General features: G+C 45.2%; 2 protein-coding genes across 5 annotated transcripts in view; one reads left to right on the forward strand and one right to left on the reverse strand.

Moving 5' to 3' along the window:
- Positions 1–9,534, reverse strand: part of ZZEF1 (zinc finger ZZ-type and EF-hand domain containing 1) — a 121,581-nt gene extending 112,047 nt beyond the window's left edge. For all 3 annotated transcript variants that reach the window (XM_080681360.1, XM_080681359.1, XM_080681358.1), the window contains exon 1: positions 8,887–9,534. In XM_080681360.1, the coding sequence (XP_080537486.1) occupies positions 8,887–9,240 (354 nt within the window). In that variant the 5' untranslated portion in view covers positions 9,241–9,534. The remainder of the gene's footprint in view (positions 1–8,886) is intronic.
- CYB5D2 (cytochrome b5 domain containing 2) overlaps positions 9,458–21,007 on the forward strand; it is a 38,661-nt gene continuing 27,111 nt past the window's right edge. For both annotated transcript variants that reach the window (XM_080681366.1, XM_080681365.1), the window contains exons 1-3: positions 9,458–10,084; positions 14,444–14,584; positions 18,499–18,685. In XM_080681366.1, the coding sequence (XP_080537492.1) occupies positions 9,835–10,084; positions 14,444–14,584; positions 18,499–18,685 (578 nt within the window). In that variant the 5' untranslated portion in view covers positions 9,458–9,834. The remainder of the gene's footprint in view (positions 10,085–14,443; positions 14,585–18,498; positions 18,686–21,007) is intronic.

Below are 21,007 nucleotides of genomic sequence, written 5' to 3' on the forward strand. Positions count from 1 at the left end.
TCAGCCCAGCCTGCACCCTCTCCAATCCAGAACCCCCTGGGCCTAAACCGGCAGTCAGACATCCCACTCACAATCCTGGACCATAGGCTCCTAATCACTCACCTGCCTGCCTGCCTGGTAGCCCCTAACTGGCCCCCCTGCCAGCCTGATCACCCCTAACTGCCCCCACTGCTGGCCAGGTTACCCCCACCTGCCTCCTCCCTGACGATCTGGTCACTCCTAACTGAACCCCCCGCCCCTGCCGGCCTGGTCACACCTTACTGCCCCCCCGCTGCCGGCCTGGTAGCCCCTAACTGCCCCCCCTGCCAGCCTGGTCACCTCTTACTGCCCCCCCCTGCCATCATGGTCGCCCCTCAAGGCCCCCCCGCCGACCTGGTAACCCCATGCAGCCTGCTGTTCAGTTGTTTGGTCATCCCACCACCCCGCTGGCTTGGTCACCCCACACAGCCTGCGTGTTCAGTCATTTGGTCATCCCTCACTAACCCCCCTGCCAGCCTGGTCATAGGTAGCCATCTTGTGAGGGCGTGAGGGTTAATTTGAAAATTACTTCTTTATTATATAGGATTTGAGAGAGAGAGAGAGAGAGAGAGAGAGAGAGAGAAAGACACACACAGAGAGACATTGATTTTTGTTGTTCCACTTATCTATGCATTCATTGGTTGATTCTTTTATTTTTTCTTAAAATATACCAGTATATATATTTTTATTGACTTCAGAGAGGAAGGGAGAAGGAGAGATAGAACATCCATGATGAGAGAGAATCATTGATTGGCTGCCTCCTGCACACCCCACACTGGGGATCGAGCCCGCAACCCCAGCATGGGCCCGTGACCAGAACCGAACCCAGGACCATTCAATCCGCAGGCCGACGCTCTATCCACAGAGCCAAACCAGCTAGGGCCATTAGTTGATTCTTGTATGTTTGCTGACCACGATCAAACCCACAACCTTGGTATATAGGGATGATGCTCTAACCAACTGAGCTATTTGGCCAGGGCTTCTCTATAGCTCTTGAAAGTGGAAAGGGCTTAGGATGGACAAAAGGGAAGAGAAAGAGAACAAAGAACAAAATTCCCACGTGTATGAGAAGCAGTGAATGGACCTAGATGCTTAAAGAGTACTGGGAGATAAGAGTGGAAAGACTTAAATGCTTAAATGTTAGACTAACATTTGACAATGAAGTTTCTAAAGCAAGACAGAACATGATGAAGTGGCATTTTGGAAATCAGGAAAAGGCAAAAGAGAGATATGACCTTTCCTCCACAGCCCTCTTGGATCATGAATTGCTCCACAAGAAGCCAATACAATCATCCTCCTTACAGCAAAGCACTCAGAGCCAAAATCACCCAAGATCTTTCTCTTCTAAACTGCTGCATCACCCTAATGGCCATCACTCACTGAAGACTTCCTGTGTCCTGGAGTACTACAGGCTACTGGCTAGGGGGCGCTCACAGCCTCGCTGCAGAACAGGACCAGACAGTGTGCTCTAAGTGCCAAGTGACCTGTACAGAAGAGAAAACAAAAAGCCGAAAAGGTGGGGCTGGAAACACCATTATACAGAAGCCATCTGAATCGTGCCACAAGAAAGGCTTGGTCCTGGTCAGGTGACAGTACCAAGACAGGAAATCTTGAAGAACTGAGAAAAGCAAGGTCCACACACAGGACAAGGAAGGTATCCCACTGGCTAGAGCATAGGACTTGTGCAGGAGACAGAGATAGATGAGGTCAGACAGGGGAACAGGCCAGCCTGTGGGCTCCCCCTCATTCAAAGGATCCCTCAGGAAGTGGGGAGCCCCCATGGGCTATGAGCTGAGGATAAGCAATGCTTGTAGCCTGCTTCATCTTTATGGTGCATATACACGTCTCTCACACTCTGTCTTGAAGGGGTAGAGAATTACAACTGTATTATATTTGCATGGTTCTGGGGCTCAGAGCCATTTTAAATTAGTTGATTAATACTTCCAACATGGTAACACCAAAATAGTATTGTTCTCCAAATTTCCTCTAAACCCAATAGTGACTAAGAGCCTTTTAAAATTTTCATTAATATTTAACTGTTTTCTCCAACATCAAGAAATATATTTTTTATATATATACTAGAGGCCTGTTGCACAAAGATTTGTACAATAGTCCTTCCTTCCCTTGACTGCCGGCACCAATTTTCCACCAGCACCCAGGACCCAGGCTTCGCTCTGGCCGCAGCAGAGAAGCCAAGTCTCTTCAGTCTTCAATCTTCGCTCCGTGCCTGCATATGCAAATTAACCTGCCATTTTGTTGGGTTGATTTGCATACTCGCTCCTGATTGGCTGGTGGGTGTCATGGAGGTATGGTCAATTTGCATATTTCTCTTTTATTAGTGTAGATATATATATATTTTTAAATTGATTTCAGAGGAAGGGAGAGGGAGAGAGAGAAACATCAATGATGAGATAGAATCACTGATTGACTGCCTCCTGCACACCTCACACTGGGGATTGAGCCTACAACCCGGGCATGTGCCCTGATCGGGAATCAAACTGTGACCTCCTGGTTCATAGGTTGATGCTCAACCACTGGGCTATGCAGCTGGCCTCTTTTTGTTGTTATTGTTAATCCTCACCCGAGAATATTTTTTCCATTGATTTTTAGAGAGAGTGAAAGGGAGGGAGAGAGAGAAAGAGAAAGAGACAGGGAGAAAGAGGGGGAGAGGAAGGGAAAGAAGGGGGGGAGAGAGAGAGGGAGGGGGAGAGGAAGAGGAAGAGGAAGTAGGGGGGAGGAGGGAGGGAGGGGGAGAGGAAGAGGAAGAAGCAGGGAGAGAGAGAGATGAGAGAGACACATCAATTGGTTGCCTCCTGCACCCGCCCCCGATTGGGGTGAGGGACTGAACCTGCAACCCATCCGTTTGTGAGCCAACACTCCAACCACTGAGCGACACTGGCCAGGGCAAGAAATGTCTTATTATTAAAAAGTAACAGATTGAATATAAAATACAAGTTTGGAGAATGAAGACTGCATTCAATCTCTTAAATGAAACTGAGGACACTATGGGTAGAAACACTTACTGAGTGCTGGCTATGCACCAAGACTGTGCTAAGACAATAAATAAATGAATAAAAATGGTCCTTCCATCAGGGTTTACAATCCAATGAATTTCACAAAGTAGGCACCAAAACTAATATGACAAATTAATAAAATAAGACCTATTCATGTTAAATTCCTACCTTAAAGTCATCTGCTATCAGCCTGTGTTGAGCACTTTTTTCTGCTCTATAGTATACATGATTTTCTGGAAGCATATAATATTAAGAGCACAAATATCTAATCTGTAATCTCTGATGTCAAATAAGAATTTAATTTTAACTCTATTTCTCTTCTACACAGGAGTCAATTAAATATTGCTTCCTGTGAGCAAACAGTATTTCTCCATGGACCACACCCACCATGAGAAAAGAAAGGTGTGTTGTACTATAAAATGATAACATTTCAGACTCTGGGCTATAGAGCAACTCCTTTAGGACACCACCTTAAGTAATTATGGTCAGAAACGTGAAGGCAAGACAGCTGTGTGGACATGGAGAGCAATGCAAATTAGTAGCCAAAAAAAACCCAACATGTAAACCTTCTGGGGCTCAGAGCCATTTTAAATTATTATTATAATAGTAAATAATGTACACCACTGATAACCTGCTCTATGGTGCTAGCTCTCATAAATTGAATGAAGAGAAATAATTCATCATTTTAGTTGCTACTATAAAGATATTGTATTATTTCACAAAAATCCTTAAACTTTTATTAGAATATCACAATACATTTTCAGAAGCTTACATGTGGAATTAACTAAGACACAGAAATGCGTACTTAATCAAGTCAAAAGACAGACTTGCAGAGAATCAAATGCATGGCTAATATTTACTCATTTTTATATTACTAATATAATAATCCCTTACTTAAAGACAGGACAACCAACCACAGTGAGATGATCCCAATCACGAGGTATTATTATTATTATTATTATTATTATTGTTATTAATTTTAATTCTCACTGGAAGCTATGTTTTATTGCTTTTAGAAAGAGATGAAGGGAAAAAGAGAGGGATGGATGGAGGGAGGGAGAGAGAGAGAGAGAGAGCGCCATCAATATCGGTTGCTTCCCCTATGTACCCTGACTAGGAATCGAACCCGCAACCTAAATATGTGCCCTGACTGGGAATCGAACCCGCAACCTTTTAGTGTACGGAGACGACGCTCCAACAGGCTGAGCCACCCAGTCAGGTGTTTAAACTTTGGCTAAGCCTTCACTTTGAGTCAGAAGCAGTCTCTTCAAATAACCAATGCTAACCAGTGAGAGTCATGAAATTGTAGTAACAACTCAGACCCCAACTCTCCCACCCAAATCTGCCATAATTTCCTCATAACTGATCTGCTTGGGTCCACTCTGACCCCACTCTGGTTCTCCCACAAGGCACCCACAACTAGCATGGCACTTTATTTAAAACTCCCCTGTTTCCAAACTCCTATTTAACAGAGGATGCAAAGAACTCCCACAATCTGGTACCTGCCTACTTCTCTAACCTTGTTCTCCTCCTGCTGCATTCTATGATCTAGCCACATGAATAAAAGACTGCTAATTATAACCCAATATCTATTTTCTTCCTCAGTAATTAAATTCTGAGTTTTAGCTGAATATGTGGGAAAGGAATAAGGATCTTTCCCAGCCTCCCTTGCAGCTATGTGGCTGGATTTGGGTCAATGGGATATGAGCCATGCCCTTAAGAGAGGAAGTGTGGCCCTTTCTTTCCCTTTCCTCCTGGTTGGAATGTGGAAACTAAAAGCTGAAGGAGTCATTTGGATCAATAGGTAGAAAGTGTCTGTGGAGGATGACAGCACAAGATGGATAGAGCCAGGTCCCTGATAGCTATGAAACTGCCAAACCTGGACTTCCTACCTGGACTTTTACATAAAAAGCTTCTTTACTGTTTAAACCACTGTTGCACTGGGTTTTCTGCCCCTTGAAGCAGTTTTACCTAACCCTAATATATTATACCATTCTTCCATGTTCTCCATTCTCTGGACTCTCGGAGAGTCATGCATGTGATTCCCTCTGCCTGGAACACTGCTAACACCTTCTGCACCCTGTCTGCTTTCATCCTTCAAATCTGAGCTGAAATGTTACTCTCTCAGGTACTAGTAAGTCTTCCTTGACTCCCTAGATGAGGTTAAATACTCTTGCTATTTTTCCCTTACATGTTCCCTTGGATAATACTCACCATGCCTATAATTGCTGGGTTAATGTGAATCTCTTTCAGTATTACAAACTCTTTAAGAGCAAGTATATGCTTTGCCCATTGTCACCCAAGTGTTTGGCACAGTATATGCCCAACAAATATTTGTTCAATAAACAAATGAATAATGTCATAGCCCTTGCATAATTTCTGGACCACACCTTGAGTACTTTCTGGCCCTACATTACAGGACTCCTGTAAACTTCACCTGTAGTTCTATTCCTGTCTAACAATCTCACAATGTAAACACTATTTCTCTACTTTCTCTCTTGGACAATTCTGAAATGTGTCAACTCCTTCATCAGATCCACATAGCTCTTTCTTGCACAGCTTCATTTTCTTATAATGTACCTAGGACTAGAGTAGAAAGTATTATGAATATTCTTGGAATTTTAAAAAAATGGAACAGCAATTTTGAGAAAGAAGAACAAAGTTGAAAGTATCATGCTATCTGATGTCAAACTACATTACAAGGTTATAGTAATCAAAACATCCTGGTACTAGCATAAAAACAGACACATAGATTAATAGAACAAAGTAGAGAGCTCAAAAGTAAACCAACGCATTTCTCTTACCAATATTTTTTCTAATGTATTTCCTCAGACAAGGGAAACAAAAGAAAAAATAAACAAATGGGACTACATCAAACTAAAAAGTTTTCACACAATAAAGGAAACCAGCAACAAAAAGAAAAAGACAACCTACTGAATGGGAGAAGATATTCAACAATGATATATCTGATAAATATATATATATATATATATATATATATATATATATCCAAAATTTATAAAGAACTCCTACAACTCAACACCAAAACAAACAACCCCATTAAGAAATAGTTAGATGCCCTATCCGGTTTGGCTCATTGGATAGAGCTGAAGGGTCCCAGGTTCGATTCCGTTCAAGGGCATGTACCTGGGTTGCGGGCACATCCCCAGCAGGGGGCGTGCAAGAGGCAGCTGATCGATGTCTCTCTCTCTCATCGATGTTTCTAACTCTCTATCCCTCTCTCTTCCTCTCTGTAAAAAAATCAATAAAATATATTAAAAAAAAGAAAAAGAAAATAAAGAAATAGGCAGAGACCCCCTGGCAATGGGCAAGGAGACACCTGATTGGTGGTGTTGCTCTTATATCATCAATCAGGGGCAAAGCAGATGTACAGTCCTTAGTTCATCCTAGCTTGATGCCTGTGTCGGTGGCCAGAGCTGTTTCATGCCTGAGGCACATAAAAAAAAAAAAAAAATAGGCAGAGGACCTGAATAGACACTTCTCCAAAGAGGATATACAGGTGGCCAATAGACATATGGAAAGATGCTCAATGTCACTAATCATCAGAGAAATGCAAATTAAAACCACAATGAGGTATCTCTTCACACCTGTCAGAATGGCTATCAACAAATAATAAGTGTGGCAAGGATGTGGAGAAAAGGGAACCCTTGTGCACTGTTGGTGGGAATGCAGATTGATGCAGCCACTATGGAAAACAGTACAGAGGTTCCTCAAAAAATTAAAAATGAGCCCTAGCCAGTTTGGCTCAGTGGACAGAGCGTCGGCCTGCAGACTGAAGGGTCCCGGGTTCGATTCCGGTCAAGGGCACATGCCCGGGTTGCGGGCTCATTCCCCAGTAGGGGGCATGCAGGAGGCAGCCGATCAATGATTCTCTCTCATAATTGATTTCTCTCTCTCTCTCCCTCTCCCTTCTTCTCTGAAATCAATAAAAAATATATATTTTAAGAAAAAAAATTTTAAATGAAACTGCCTTCAGAAAAGAAAAAAAATGAAACTGCCTTATGATCCATCAATTGCACTTTTGGGTATATATCCAAAGAAATCCAAAACACTAATTCGAAAGAATATATGCAACCCTATGTTCAACTGCAGCATTATTTATAACAGCCAAGATATGGGAGCAACCCAAATGCCCATCAATAGACTAGTGGATAAAAAAGCTGTGATATTATATACAATGAAATATTACTTGACCATAAAAAAGAATGAAATCTTACCATTGTGACAGTGTGGATGTACCTGGAGGTATTATACTAAGTGAAATAAGTTAGAGAAAGACAGACACCATATAATATCACTTATCTGTGAAACCTAAAGAACAGAATAAATGAACAAACAAAACTGAAACAGACTTACAGATAGAGAACAGACAGGTTGCCAGAGGGAAGGTGGGTTGGCGGATAAGTGAAAAAGGTGAAGAGATTAAGAAGTACAAATTGGCAGTTACAGAATAGTCATTGGTAGTTACAGAATAGCATAGGAATATAGTCAGTAACATTGTAATAATTATGTGTGGTGCCAGGAGGGTACTTGAAATATCAAAACACTTTGTAAAATAGCTGTACACCTGAAACTAATACAATATAACATTGAATGTAACCTGTAATTGAAAAAAAAAAAAGAAAACCCTCACTCACTAATATGACCAACATTTTCAAGAGTTGGGATGCCTTACAGGTCTTTTTTTAAAGGAAAATATAAAAAACATACAAACCATATTATCTGAATCTGGCCAGGTACATGAAAACATTCTTAAAATATTTTACAAGCCTCTGGATCACTTTTTTTTATGGCATTACAAGTAGCTGTCAATTTACTGCTTTATGTACTCACACTTACTTCACTGACGATCCTACATGGCTTACTTATTTTCAAAAATTAAGCACCTTTTTGTTACAACATTGTGGAGATAAATAAAATAGAGTCCCAAGAAGGAGGTAGTGGAGATAAGACCAACGAAAATCAAGAGATATGAGTGACAGTCTCAGTTTTGCCAATGATTTACTGGGTGACCCTGGGTCAGTTCTCTTTTAGTAACAATCCAAGTTCTCTTCTTAACTCTAAAATGAAGTATTCAGTACACAAAATTCCTTAGATCCTTTCCAAAGAAAATATTTTGTTGCTATATCGACTTGCTGTTAATAATTTAATAGAGGTGACACTGGTAATTATGCCAAAAACTATAATTACAAGTATTCTCGAGAAATCTGGTATTTGCCTATAAGTTTTAGGCTCGATGAAGGTTTAGTCTAAAATATGGTTCTCCAAAGATCTAAAACCAAATGTGTACTTGGAAATGCTAGTGTTTGCCTGATGAGGATGGCTTTTAGAATGTGTTTTTCCAAGTATGTTATTCTCCTCCCACATTTGTTAGGTGCCCACACTGGATTCAAAAGGTGCTCAGTAAAACCCCCTGGCCAATAAAACAATGGTTGTCACAGGCACTCCCTTGATCACTACACCTCCCTTCCCTTAAGCTATTCTGGAACCTGATTAAAAAAAAAAAGCTCCAGAGAGCAGTGGATCCAGCGTCCGGCAACTGCACAGATGTCTGCATTACAACAAAATGCAAAGGACATCTGGTCTTGTTCAGTTTTTCAGAACAAGATCTAGTCTAGGCTTTCCACATTTCTATGAAAAGTTAAAGCAATTTGTAGCCGCCTCTGGTCGTGAACAGACTGAAAGTACCCCATGCAATAAGTCCCGGCACCCCCCTGCTTCCATTCTCGGACGCTGCGGGTTCTACCTGGCCTCTCCAAAGCCACCGCCCACCTCTTCTCGCCCTTGGGGGCGACTGCCTTCCCCCCGCCCCGCAGTCCCAGGCAGCCCTGACCTCCTCGAACTGCTCGCCCGAGCAGCCGGCGCCGCGAGCCTCCAGCAGTTCCCGGAACTGCTCCAGGGTGACTGACTCCTCGCCGCGGCCCAGCCGCTCCTCCAGCCAGCGCAACAGCGCGCCGTGGTGCCTGGACACCAGGGACTCGCAGGGCGGTGAGGGCCGCAGCGCAGCCGCAGCCTCTCGCAGCCGGGCCGGCTCCAGCAGCGCCGGGGCTGGCGGCAGCGCCGGGGCGGCAGGGCCTGGGCCGGGGGCCATGCCGGGGTCCGTGGCCCAGTCCTGGTGCGGGCCCCAGCCCTCACCCCCGGCGGTTGCCGCTTCGTCTTCACTGCTGTGACTCGGAGCGTTCCCCATGGGGTCTCCGTCTCGGGCACCCGGCTCTGTCGCCGCCGCCGCCGCCTCCCCGCCTCGACCTGTCAACCTCAGACAGTACCCGGCGGGCGGGGACGGGGAGGGGACGACGGCGGCAGCGGTAGCTTCCGGCTTCCTCGCCGTCAAGCGAGGACTGCTGTCGCTAAGGTGCCGTCAAGCGGACTCTACCCGCTGTCGTGAGACAGCCACTGTGGGCAGTGTCCGCAAAGGGCGGAACTGCGAGTTACGAGCAGGCGTTGCTATCACGTCTGCGCCGTCCCCTGGCCTCCGTGGTCACTATCTTTGTTAGGGGCTGACAGCCGGCAAGCCAAGAAGGCCTTTTCGCTGCTCAATTCCTCGGTATCGCTCCACGTTCACCAGCTGTGCTGAAAAGGCACGAGGAAGAGTAGAAGCCAGGAAGTGAGCTTTACCTGGACTTTCTCCTATTCAGTCCTCTGAATGCCAGGCGGACTGAATTCAGTGCCGGGCGGACAAGAGAGAGTGTGACGCCGGTGACGTCACGGCCAGCGTCTCCACCATCTTCGTTGTGGGCGGAGAGGCGGCCACTTTGGCAGAGGGAAGGGCGGGCGGCCGTCGATGCTGCGGCCCGGCCGGCTCGGGCTCCTCCTGGGCCTGGCCGCTGCGGCGGCCGCGGCGGTGGCAGCGCGGCTGGTGGGCTGGTGGGGTCCCCGCGCTGGCTTTCGCCTCTTCACACCCGGGGAGCTGGCCCGCCACCGCGGCGGCCCTGGGGAACCAGGCCTCTACCTGGCACTGCTCGGCCGCGTCTACGACGTGTCCTCCGGCCGCAGGCATTACGAGCCTGGGGCTCACTATAGCGGCTTCGCAGGTATTAGCGCGGTGGCTCATGTCCTTTCGTGCTCGGACGCAGGCGGGTAGCCGCCTGTGCAGCGTTCATTCATTTATTCCTCTGCTGTTTTCCTCCCCATATTCATCAGACCAGCGTGGGGGCCGGGCTCTGCCGCCGGGCCCTTCTAGCCTCGCTGACTGGGCGTGACTATGGCCAGCAGTTAGCGGCCTCTCTTCTCCCTGTCGTTCTTCCTGACTTACGTGGAGAAATGCGTCTCCTGCCTCTTGTTTACCCATTACCCTCCGGCAGAAGCCCCCGAGGGGCACCTGCTTTATGCCACACTGCGTGGCTCTCAGGGCACAGAAATGAATGAGACCCTGCTGATTCCAATCTTCTCTTCAATTCCTCCGGATCCGCGTTCCCCCTAAAAGTAGTACATTTGGTTTGAGTAGTTCTTGCTTCTGGTACAGATGCACTTGTCTGCCTTTCTTAAAGATTCTGAGGTTAGAGCTCTGGGCAAGAGTGTGGCCACCTTTTACAGTCCTTCAATACTCACAGCTGTGTGTATGTTATGCCTCAAAGAACACTTGTCAATTTAAGTTTGTTCTGCTGACCCTGTTTTACAGCTGAGGGGATTAAAGGATGTAATTTGCCTAAAGCCCTCACAGCTAACAAGACTTAGACTAAAACCACCAGCTTTTTACTTTTAGAGATGTTGCCCTACCAGCCCTGAGGAATGACGATCTCTCAGATTTAAAGAGGGGGGGGGGGGGAATGCAGAGCAAGCTTAAGGCCTGTGACTAGGCTGGTGTTAAATGAGCATTTTCCACTTGATCATTATCTTAGGGAAATTGGGAAGCTGCCTCTGGTACTTAAATACAAGTCACTTCCCTATTTCTAAGGAGAACTTAAGAGATAGAAGCAGCATAGTCAGAAAAGGAATCAAGTTCAGTTGGTGTTGCCAAGCTCCTCGGACAGTTGAGCAGGGGAAGGGACTTACCAAGAGCTACACAGTGAGTACGAAGTGGAGCTGGGACCGGAATCAAGGGTTTTAGTTTACCTGCGAGGAGAGGGCACTTTTGGGTGCACTATCCTGCCCCACCCTGATGCAGCTGTCATGGCTGTACCCACAAGTGTGAGCATCTGGGTGATATTTCTTCTGCAGTGTGCTCTGCTGTCTACAGAGTTCCTTGGTGCCCATTATTCATTCAACATCATTTATTGACCACTAACATGTAGCCTGCCTTGTGCCAAAGATTACAACATGCTCCCCACTGCCCACACCATCTAGAAGAGAAGTAGATTAGGTTCATTTATTCATTTGTTCAGTCAATCTTTTTATTACTTTTTATTGATATAATTCATACAATGTGAAATCTACCCCCTTTAACATATATATATAAATTCAGTGGTTTCTAATATAGTCAGAAAGTTGTGCAAACATTGCTAATTCCAGAACATTTTTATCGAATCCCCTACAAAAAAAACCCACATCCATTAGCAGTCACTCCCCATTCCTTTCCATCCCCCAACCCTCAACAACTACTATCCACTTTCTGTCTCTGGGCATTTCATAGAAATGAAATCATACATGTGGCTTTTGTGACGGGCTTCTTTCACTTAACATAATGTTTCCAAGGTTCATCCGTGGTATATTAGTATGTACCAGCACTCCATTCCTTCCCCCCCCCTCACCAAGGATATTTTTCCATTGATTTTTAGAGAGGGGGAAAGACAGAGAAATATCAATGTGAGAGAAACACATTGATTGGTTGCCTCCTGACCAGGGCCCGGGCCAGGGAGGAGGCTGAAACCAAGGAACATGCCCTTGACCGGAATTGACCATTCCATCCGCAGGCCAAAGCTCTATCCACAGAGCCAAACCTGCTAGGGCTCCATTCCTTTTTATGGTCAAATAGTATTCCATTGTATAGATAGACCACTTTTGTTTATTCATCCTTTGTTGGAAATTGGGTTGTTTTCACTTTGACCTATTATGAATAATGCTACTATAAACATTCACGTGCAAGCTTTTTTGTGGGCATGTTTTCAGTTCTCTTGAGTGTAGAATTGCCAGGTAATTCTATTTAAATAATCGTTTTTTAAAATAAATAATGTTTTTATTGATTTCAGAGAGAAAGAGGGAGAGGGAGAAAGAGAACATCAATGATGAGAGAATCATTAATCAGCTGCCTCCTGCACGCCCCTCTATGTTTAACTTTTTGAGAAACTTCCAAATTGTTTTCTAAAGTGGCTGTACTATTGTGCATTCCCACCATCATGTATTAGAGTTTCAGTTTCTCCGCTTCCTCACTGAATGGTTGTCTTTTTTATTATAGTCATTTTAGTGGGTTTAAAGTGCTATCTCATTGTGGTTTTGATTATTTGAATTTCCCTAATAACTAATTTGCTTATTGATCATTTGTATATGCTCCCTGGAGAAATGTCTATTCAAATTCTTTGTCCATTTTTTAATTGGGTTGTCTTCTTATTTTTGAGTTGTGAGAATTCTTTATATATACTGAATGCTGATAAATGATTTGCAAATATAGGATGTCCCCAAAAATGTATACACACTTTGAATAGTTATTCATTCCAATGGATTAAATCTGAAAAGAAACATCAATTGAGCTATCAGGAAAAAAGTGTGTATACATTTTTGGGGGACACCATGTATTTTCTCCCATTCTGTAGGTTGTCTTTTTACCTTTTTTTGGTAACTTGATATTTTTTTAAAGATTTTTAATTGATTTGAGAGAGAGGAGAAGGGAGAGGGAAGAGAGAAACATCAGCTGGTGGTCTCCTCCCTTGTGCATCCCAGGTACCCTAACTAGGGCAGAACCCACAGTCAGGAATCGAACCAGTGACCTTGCGGTGCACAGGACAACGCGCAAGCTACTGAGCCACACCCGTCAGGGTCTTGGTCAGGCTCTTTTCACTTTCTTGATAGTGTCCTTTAAAGCACAAAAATTTTTAATTTTGATCAAGGTCAATTAATTTTTTTCTTTGGTTGCTTGTGCTTTTGGTGTCCTAAGAAACTATTGCTAAATCCAAGGTCACAAAGACTTCCACCAGTTTTCTTCTAAGAAGTTTACAGTTTTAGTTCATAGTTTCAGATCATTGATCTATTTTTATTTCATTTTACATATGGTATAAGGATCTAATTTCATTCTTTTGCATGTGGCTATTCAGTTGTTCAAGTACCGCTTGTTGCAAAGACTATTCTTTCCCTCTTTGAATTGCCTTGACAGTCTTTTTGAAAATCAATTGGATTTCATTCAGTCAATACTTACTGAGAATGTACTAAAGAACAGACACTGAGTAATCATTACTAAAGGAGTTTCGTGTTTCTCTTATAAAATTTGCTGACAAGTAGAAAAGACAAAAATTCAGTAGTTGTCGTATAAACAATTAATGAATTATTTTTGTGATGAGTATGAAAAGGAACACATACTGCTGTGACCAGAAACCAGGGAGCCAGAGGTAAGGCAAGGTTGGTGGCAGCTGGTACAGAGTTCTGAATGGCATTTTATGGAATTTTGACATTATCATAGAGCAGAAGGAAGTCACTGAGAATTTTTAAGCAAGAGAATGACTTGATCAATTTGTGTTTAAAATAATGTAAGTGTTGTATGAAAAAGAGATTAGTGGGGAAAGAATGACTGTATAAAGAACTGCTAGGGGTTTATTGTAGTTCAGATGAAAAATGATGACAGCCTGGGCTTGCTTAGTGGCAGATGGAGAAAGGTAGATATAAGAACTATGGGGATTTGGGGACTGATTGGATGTGAGGGATGAAGGAGATGTCAAGGACTGCATTTCTGGATTGAGCAGCTGATTGATTTACTGAGATAGGGAATACTAGAACAGATGCATGTTTCCTAGGGCTGGGGTGCTGATGACCATTAATTGAGTGTGAACATTTTGAACTTGTGATGACATGTAAGTGATGCTGAGTAGACAATTGGATATATAGGTCTGGAGCTCAAGAGAAGTCTGAGCTAAAGATGCACATTTAGCAATTTTTGATTTAGATGTGGTATTTGAAACCACGGGAGTGGATGAGATTGTCAAGTGGAGGGTGTGGATAGAGTAGAGGAAATGGACAATAATTGATCTCAGAGGCTGGTAGAAGATGAGCTAGAGAGGTAGGAGGAAAACCAGAGCGTAGTGTCATGGGAGCTGAGGGACATGGTCAGCTGTACTGAATGTTGCTGAAAGTAAATAAATGCCAAAATGTGTGTCCAAGGTCCACGAGCATCTATGACAGAGGAGGGGGATTATATTTGCTTGGGGTTGGGCACTGGGGTTTTCAGATGTTTCTCAGGAAATAGATTCTTGAGTTGGTACGATATCAGTGATTTATAAGTTAACCGACTGGAAACATCTCTCCTGCAGGCCGAGACGCATCCAGAGCGTTTGTGACTGGGGACTACTCTGAAGCAGGCCTTGTGGATGATGTATCTGACTTGTCATTTTCTGAGATGCTGACACTTCAAAATTGGCTAGCATTCTATGAGAAGAATTACGAATTTGTTGGTAGGTATTCCACAGGCCATTCCCAAAAATTTCATTTCTTTTTCTTGCAGTTTTTTAAGGGACTAGAATTCTTTGGGGCTTGGACTCAAGGTTAAAATCTGAAAAATACCTATGGATTTTTCACCTGAAAAATACCTATGGATTTTTCACCATAAACTCTAGTTGGTAGTGAGGCAGTGAGTCCCAGAAGGAAATGGCTGGGGCACCTGGTCCCTCACTTTCAATCTTGGGAAAGTATTGCTTGCCCATTTGCTTTGGCCTCTGTAGCCCCTAAGCCAGTGGTTGCCTGCACCACGCTTAAACAACCAGCTCCAGGAGGGCAGCTTGCTTGTCTTGTGATGGGCGTTCCAGGCATCTGGCTTCAGCAGTCAGGAAGGCTTGAAGCCCAAGTTCATGTGCAGTTTTGATAAATATCCTTTTACTTTGTCCTCTAAGGCAGTGGTCGGCAAACTCATTAGTCAACAGAGCCAAATATCAATAGTACAACGATTGAAATTTCTTTTGAGAGCCAAATTTTTAAAACTTAAACTAAAATAAATAAATAAATAAATAAATAAATAAATAAATAAATAAATAAATAAATAAATAAAACTTAAACTATATAGGTAGGTACATTGTTATTAACTTAATTAGGGTACTCCTAAGCTGGCCTTTGCTAAAAACTCAAGGGGCCAAAGAGCTGCATGTGGCTCGCGAGCCGCAGTTTGCCGACCACTGCTCTAAGGAGAGACATTAACTTATGTCCATCCTTAATGAACTGTGTCCCAGGGTTATACTACTCAAACATTCGTTAAAGCCAGCTGTGTAGGGCACTGCCCTTGCTGCTTACTGGTGGACGGGAGGGAATTCGCCTTTTAAATGTGAAAACTCCTAACGGTGTCCTAGAGAAATGTTAATCACAGAAACCGGTATGGTCGGAGCCCTTTTTCCCATCGATTGCAGCCCCAGCCTCTCACTGGAGCCCCACTTGGACCCAGCTAACTTCCTGAGGAACGTCAGTGTCCTTTCACCTTTGGAACAGGTCTACATGGGAAGTTCCTCCTCCACCCCCAGGCCTCTGAGGGATGCTTCTGTCGTTACTACTTGGGTTACCTTTTTTGAGAACCTTGCCATTTTTACTAACTCCTCTGCTCCCTACACATCCAACTTGCCAAGGCTTTTTAAATAACTTCTAAGGTTTTGTTTTCATCCCCACCCTCCTCCACACCCGCCACTGTTGGCCTTTGTCATCCCAACCTAGCACCCCTTGTTTTCACCCAGGCTGCCCCATTTCATTCCTGAGACCACAGCCATGTCTGCCATGGAAGGAACTGGCCTCTATCCATCTGCCCTTCCACAGGCTTGGTTCTCCCTTTTCCCACGAGGTTGCTGAACCAAAGTTGAAACATTACTGGGTTAATAAGGAAAAGAAAACTCAACACAAAAGAGTAAGGATGGAGTCCTGTGAGTGGGCAAAGGATGCCAGACCAAATGTGTCATACTGGTGTTTGGTGAGATGAGTGAACTAGTCTTATTTGAAGAGTGTTAATGTATGTGAGGGGGGTGGGGGTTATATGGTTGGAAATGCTTCAGAAGGGTTTTAGTTAAGTCGGGATGTTTGAATATCTACTATGCATAAGCTCTGGTACTAGTCCTCATGGGGACCAGGGATGAGCTGAGTGCAGTGCTGCCTCTGTTAGCTCACTCTATAGGAGGGGGTTGTGTTAGGCTCTTACAGGGCATCAGAAACCCTCAGGACACATCAGAGGATGAATGTGTATATATCGGTGCACAATGAGGTGAAGACAGCCAGAAAGCCATCTTGGCAGCTACATGGCTAGGCCTCCAGGGAAAATGAGAAGATGTCTTTTGTTGTTTTCTGGATATAGCACTGGCTTAGAGACTCAGCCAATGGTGACCACCATTCTCATGAGGCAGCTACTACAACTCTCTCTATTGCCTCTACTACTACTGCTGCCCTCTCTTTGGGTCTCATGCCTAAAAGCCACAAGATAGCCTGTCATCATGCATAGAGACCTTCAATAGGAGGCATTCTTGTGCCAGGCCAACTTATAGACTGCAGGCCTGGGACTAGGGCCCTGTACCCTTCATTTAATCTAACAAGCAGGTAAAATGAAAGCTCTGTACTAAGCTGTTTTGAGTGCTGGGGCCTCATGGTAGGGAGAGATAGATCATAAGTAAGCAGATCAAGCAAGTTCAGATAGGGCTGTGAATAAAATAAAATGCTAATGCAGTGCATGTTTGGGGGGTGTGGCACCTTTAGAGAAGAGGGTCAGGGAAGCCTCTTAGAGGAGATGACAGATAAGCTGAGACCTGGAAGATGATAAGGAGCCAGCCATGCTGAGATCTGGAAAGTCTTTCAGGCCGAGGTGGAGGCAGCTACACATGGTCAAGGAATAGGAAGGAGGCCAGTGTGCAGGAGCCTGCAGTAAATGAGGGAGGGAATAGCTTGAGAAGAGGCTCAAAAGGCAAAGGGAAGTCAGATGCTTATAGAGGGTTGGAGGCACGTGTTTTAGGAAACCATTGAAGGGTTTAAACCAAGCATGGAGTTGACATGATAATCATTTTTTCAAATGCTCACCTAGCTGCTTTGTGGAGAAAGAATTTTGGAAAGGGATGAGCTGAGGGAGACACACCAGTTGGGAAGCTATCGTTGTAATCCACATTTTGGATTAGGGTGGCAGCAGCAGAAATGGAAAAGAATAGACAGAATTAGGGAGTTGCTAATGGATTAGACATGAGCAAATGGAAGCATGCATTTGGATGTGAAGGAGGGGGTATCAGAGAGACCCAAGGCTCCTAATCCAAATAACAAAAGCCAGAAGTGATAAATACAATTGGAAAAGTCCGGATGGGGAGCTGAACTTGAGAGGAAGAACTGAATCTTGGGAACACTCCATGTAAGTGCTCTGGGATCTAAGTGCTCAGGACCTGGAGAGGTTGGCGACACAGCTGGGGCAAGTATACACAGCTACCTCCTCCTACCTGGTCAAACCTTCTAGAAGTGCTTTCTGCTGCTTCTCTTGCCCTGTGACGGCCACTTACACTCAGGACTCGAAGGTGAAAGTTCCTGCCCCTGAGGAGACCTGAGCCCTTTGTAGCTTTAGCCTACAGGCTCTCCCATTGCTGGCTGCTGCCATAGCTTAGCCTTAGACCGTTACAAATTCTGGCATGGATTTTAAACTAAAACCAATTCCCACCCAATACGTCCATAGGACTGAGCAAGAAGAGAACAGAGGGTGGTGGGGGAGAAGGTGCGGGGAAGAGAGCATATGCTTGGGCTCAGAACCACTCACTAGTTTCATAGACACCCTCCTGCCCCCTCTCTCCTGTGAATAGGGGAACAATGATTACTTTCTCATAGGGTTATGAGGATTAAGAAAATAGTAGTTATGTGCTAGCATTGCACCTGCCACTAAGTAATTGCTTAATAAGTAATTTATTTATAGTTACATGTGACAAAATAATTCAATGTTGGGAAGAATTAAACCACAAAAAATGTTACACAGAATGCCATTTATTTGTCAGACATTTATTGAACACCTACTGTATGCCTCAGGCACTGTGGAGCATTGAAAATGAATCACATGGTTCCACTCTCGGGACTGATGTCTGGAAGTGAGACATTTTATAATTTCCTCAGAAGACTCGACAAGTACAAAAGGGATGCTTCTATCTGGAGTCTTGTAAGATGTTGAAACATTGGGATAGAAGGTGCCCCAAGTCCTCCAATATGAGTTCTTAAGAAATAAGCAGCCAGCAGGCTCCAGTAGAGCCCTGACCCCAGAAGCCCTGGGAAGCTGGGCTGTATTACAATTGTGGGAGAAGCCAAGCATCTCCTCCTGCCTCCCCCCAACACACCATCCCGCCCCCTCTCCCTTCCGTTTCTGACAGCAGCTCTCCTATCACTACAGGAAGGGTGATTGGAAGGTTCTATGGAAAGGATGGGCTACCCACCTCGGAACTGACCCAGGTAGAAGCCATGATCACCAAAGGCTTGGAGGCAAACAAACAGGAACTGAAAGAGAAGAAAAAGTTTCCACCGTGCAACACGGAGTGGAGCTCAGCCAGGGGCAGCAGGTTCTGGTGTTCCCAAACGAGGTAAGCAGGCTTCCCTTCTGCTGCCTCCGCCACTCCCAAACCCAACTCCTAGCTCATCCTGTGGTTCAGGGAGGCCGTAAGTTGATTGTTAACCCAGGGGAACTTTTTCAAAATACATGTGCCATGGGATAGCGATTCTCCACTTTTGACTACATGTTAGAATCTTCTGGGCAATTTTTAAAAATTACCAATGGTGGGACCTCACCGCAGACACTGGATGAGAACATTAGGATTGAGATCTGGCCATCTTTTTTCTTTCTTTTTTTAAAAAATATATTTTATTGATATTTTACAGAGAGGAAGGGAGAGGGATAGAGAGCTAGAAACATCGATGAGAGAGAAACATCGATCAGCTGCCTCCTGCACACCTCCCACTGGGGATGTGCCCGCAACCAAGGTACATGCCCTTGACCGGAATTGAACCCAGGACCCTTCAGTCCGCAGGCCGACGCTCTATCCACTGAGCCAAACCGATTTCGGCTTTTTCTTTTTTTAATTCCCCAAAGATGCTGCTGAAGAACCCCTGGCAGGGAATGAAAAGTCACAAGCACCATTTTCTTGCTTTGGCCTGTTCATCCAAGGGCCTTCGTTTCCTATTTCCTGCCTAACGGAGGGATTAGGTGGACATAACCACTTGTGTTGATGCCCTGAGGTGGCGTCTTAAGAACTCTGCAAATTCTGAGTAATTCCAGGAGGTACACTAGATGAGAAGTCCTTGCCTGTAAGAATTTAAGTGAGCCAGATTAGAATAGATGCCACAGGGAATATTCCAGGTTGGTTTGGGGAAACTAGAGAAAAAAATTGTTTTCCTGCTTTAATCATCAGGCCAGCCTGGATTTAAATACAGTTCAAGTCCCTCAAATCTCCTTTAGCTCTGATAAGGGGAAAAGGAGACAGAAACTAGACAAATGCCCAGCCTCGAGGGCCTCAAAGTAAGAGACCAGGTCACTGAGGGTCAGGGAGACCTGCTGTGGCTTATGCAAGAAGGGTCACTTGTCTTGAGTGCTACATTGTGTAGATCCACCCTCTTCTATGGGGAGAGGCCACACCTCTTTGCTCTCCTTGAGGCTGGTTCCTTGTGTCAAAGCCAGCAGCCACCATGTGCATCACATGTTCCCTCCACTTTAATCAGGGAGCAGGGGTGAAGGCAGCAGGAAGGAAAGCCTCTTCTCTCCTGGCCACCAGTTTTGCAGAGACAGCCCCTCCAGGGTTGTCATGTCTCCAGAAAGAGGGGCACTCACTTTAGGGAGAGGAACTGGGACAAAGGTGGGCCTTGCGGGAACACAAGCCTGAATGCAAGTGGCTTCAGAGAGCACTGGTCTGCCATGGGAGGGGCCCAGAGGCTTGAGTGCATTTAGATGCCTGACTTAGCTCCCTTGGAGAACCTGCCTCCCTCTCCGTCCCCACAGCCTTGTCTTTGTGTAACGCCCTCTGACTTTCCTGAGTTGCTTAGGCTCTGCCTTCCCCACAAAGCTCTTCCAGACCAACTCCAAGGAGCTTGGCCCCATCCCTGTGCTTCAACCCAATGCACTGTTTTCCACATGTACGTATCTCCCTGGAGACTGGGAGAAGCGAGTCCTGAGGCAGGGACTGGGTGTGGAGCAAGGTTCACTGGCGATGGGATGGATGGTTAGAAGGAAGGAGTTGGCATTTCAGTGCCCTTCCCTGACAGCCTTGCTCTTGGGTAAGTTAACTGGGCAGCAGTTTCTCTGACAGCAAGTGATTCTGGTCCCAGGCACTTGAACCTACTTGGGTATCAATTCCAAGAATCTCATTTTTCTCTGCAAGGCTTGTGAGTCCCTGGGAGGCCGTACTCAGGACCCTAAGACGAGGTGGGTTCCCTCTGCCCAGGACAGGAGGTTGCTCAGGCTATGTTGGACCAGGTGACATCAAGGACTGCGCCTGGGCAAGGGGCAGGAAATGGCCTCTCAGAGAAGGCTGACCAGTAGGCCTTGTGTTGTTGCCTCAGTTGTCCACCCTGCCCAAGTGCCCAACACCCTAAGATCAAGGCACTAGGATAGAGTGGGAAGGGAAGAGAGAATCAGAGCCAGACACTGCTTTTGAGAAACTCACAAGCCAGTGGGAGAAAGCCTTTCACAGGTGGTGCTGCCAATGCAGGGAGTGCTGCCTCCCAGGAAGGCACAGGGCAGGGCGGGGCCAGGGAGCAGTGCCAGGAGGATGCCCTGGGCAGGGGAAGCTGGCGGAAGTTAGGAGAGAGCACAAGGTTCAGGGGCTGAATACTGCAGACCTCCGCCTTGGGAAAACGTCAAGATGGCTCACTGCTTCCTCTCCCCCCCAGACAGACTCACTAGTTCACGCTTC

The sequence above is a fragment of the Plecotus auritus genome, assembly GCF_963455305.1.
Source record: "Plecotus auritus genome assembly, chromosome: 7".
NCBI lineage: Eukaryota > Metazoa > Chordata > Mammalia > Chiroptera > Vespertilionidae > Plecotus > Plecotus auritus.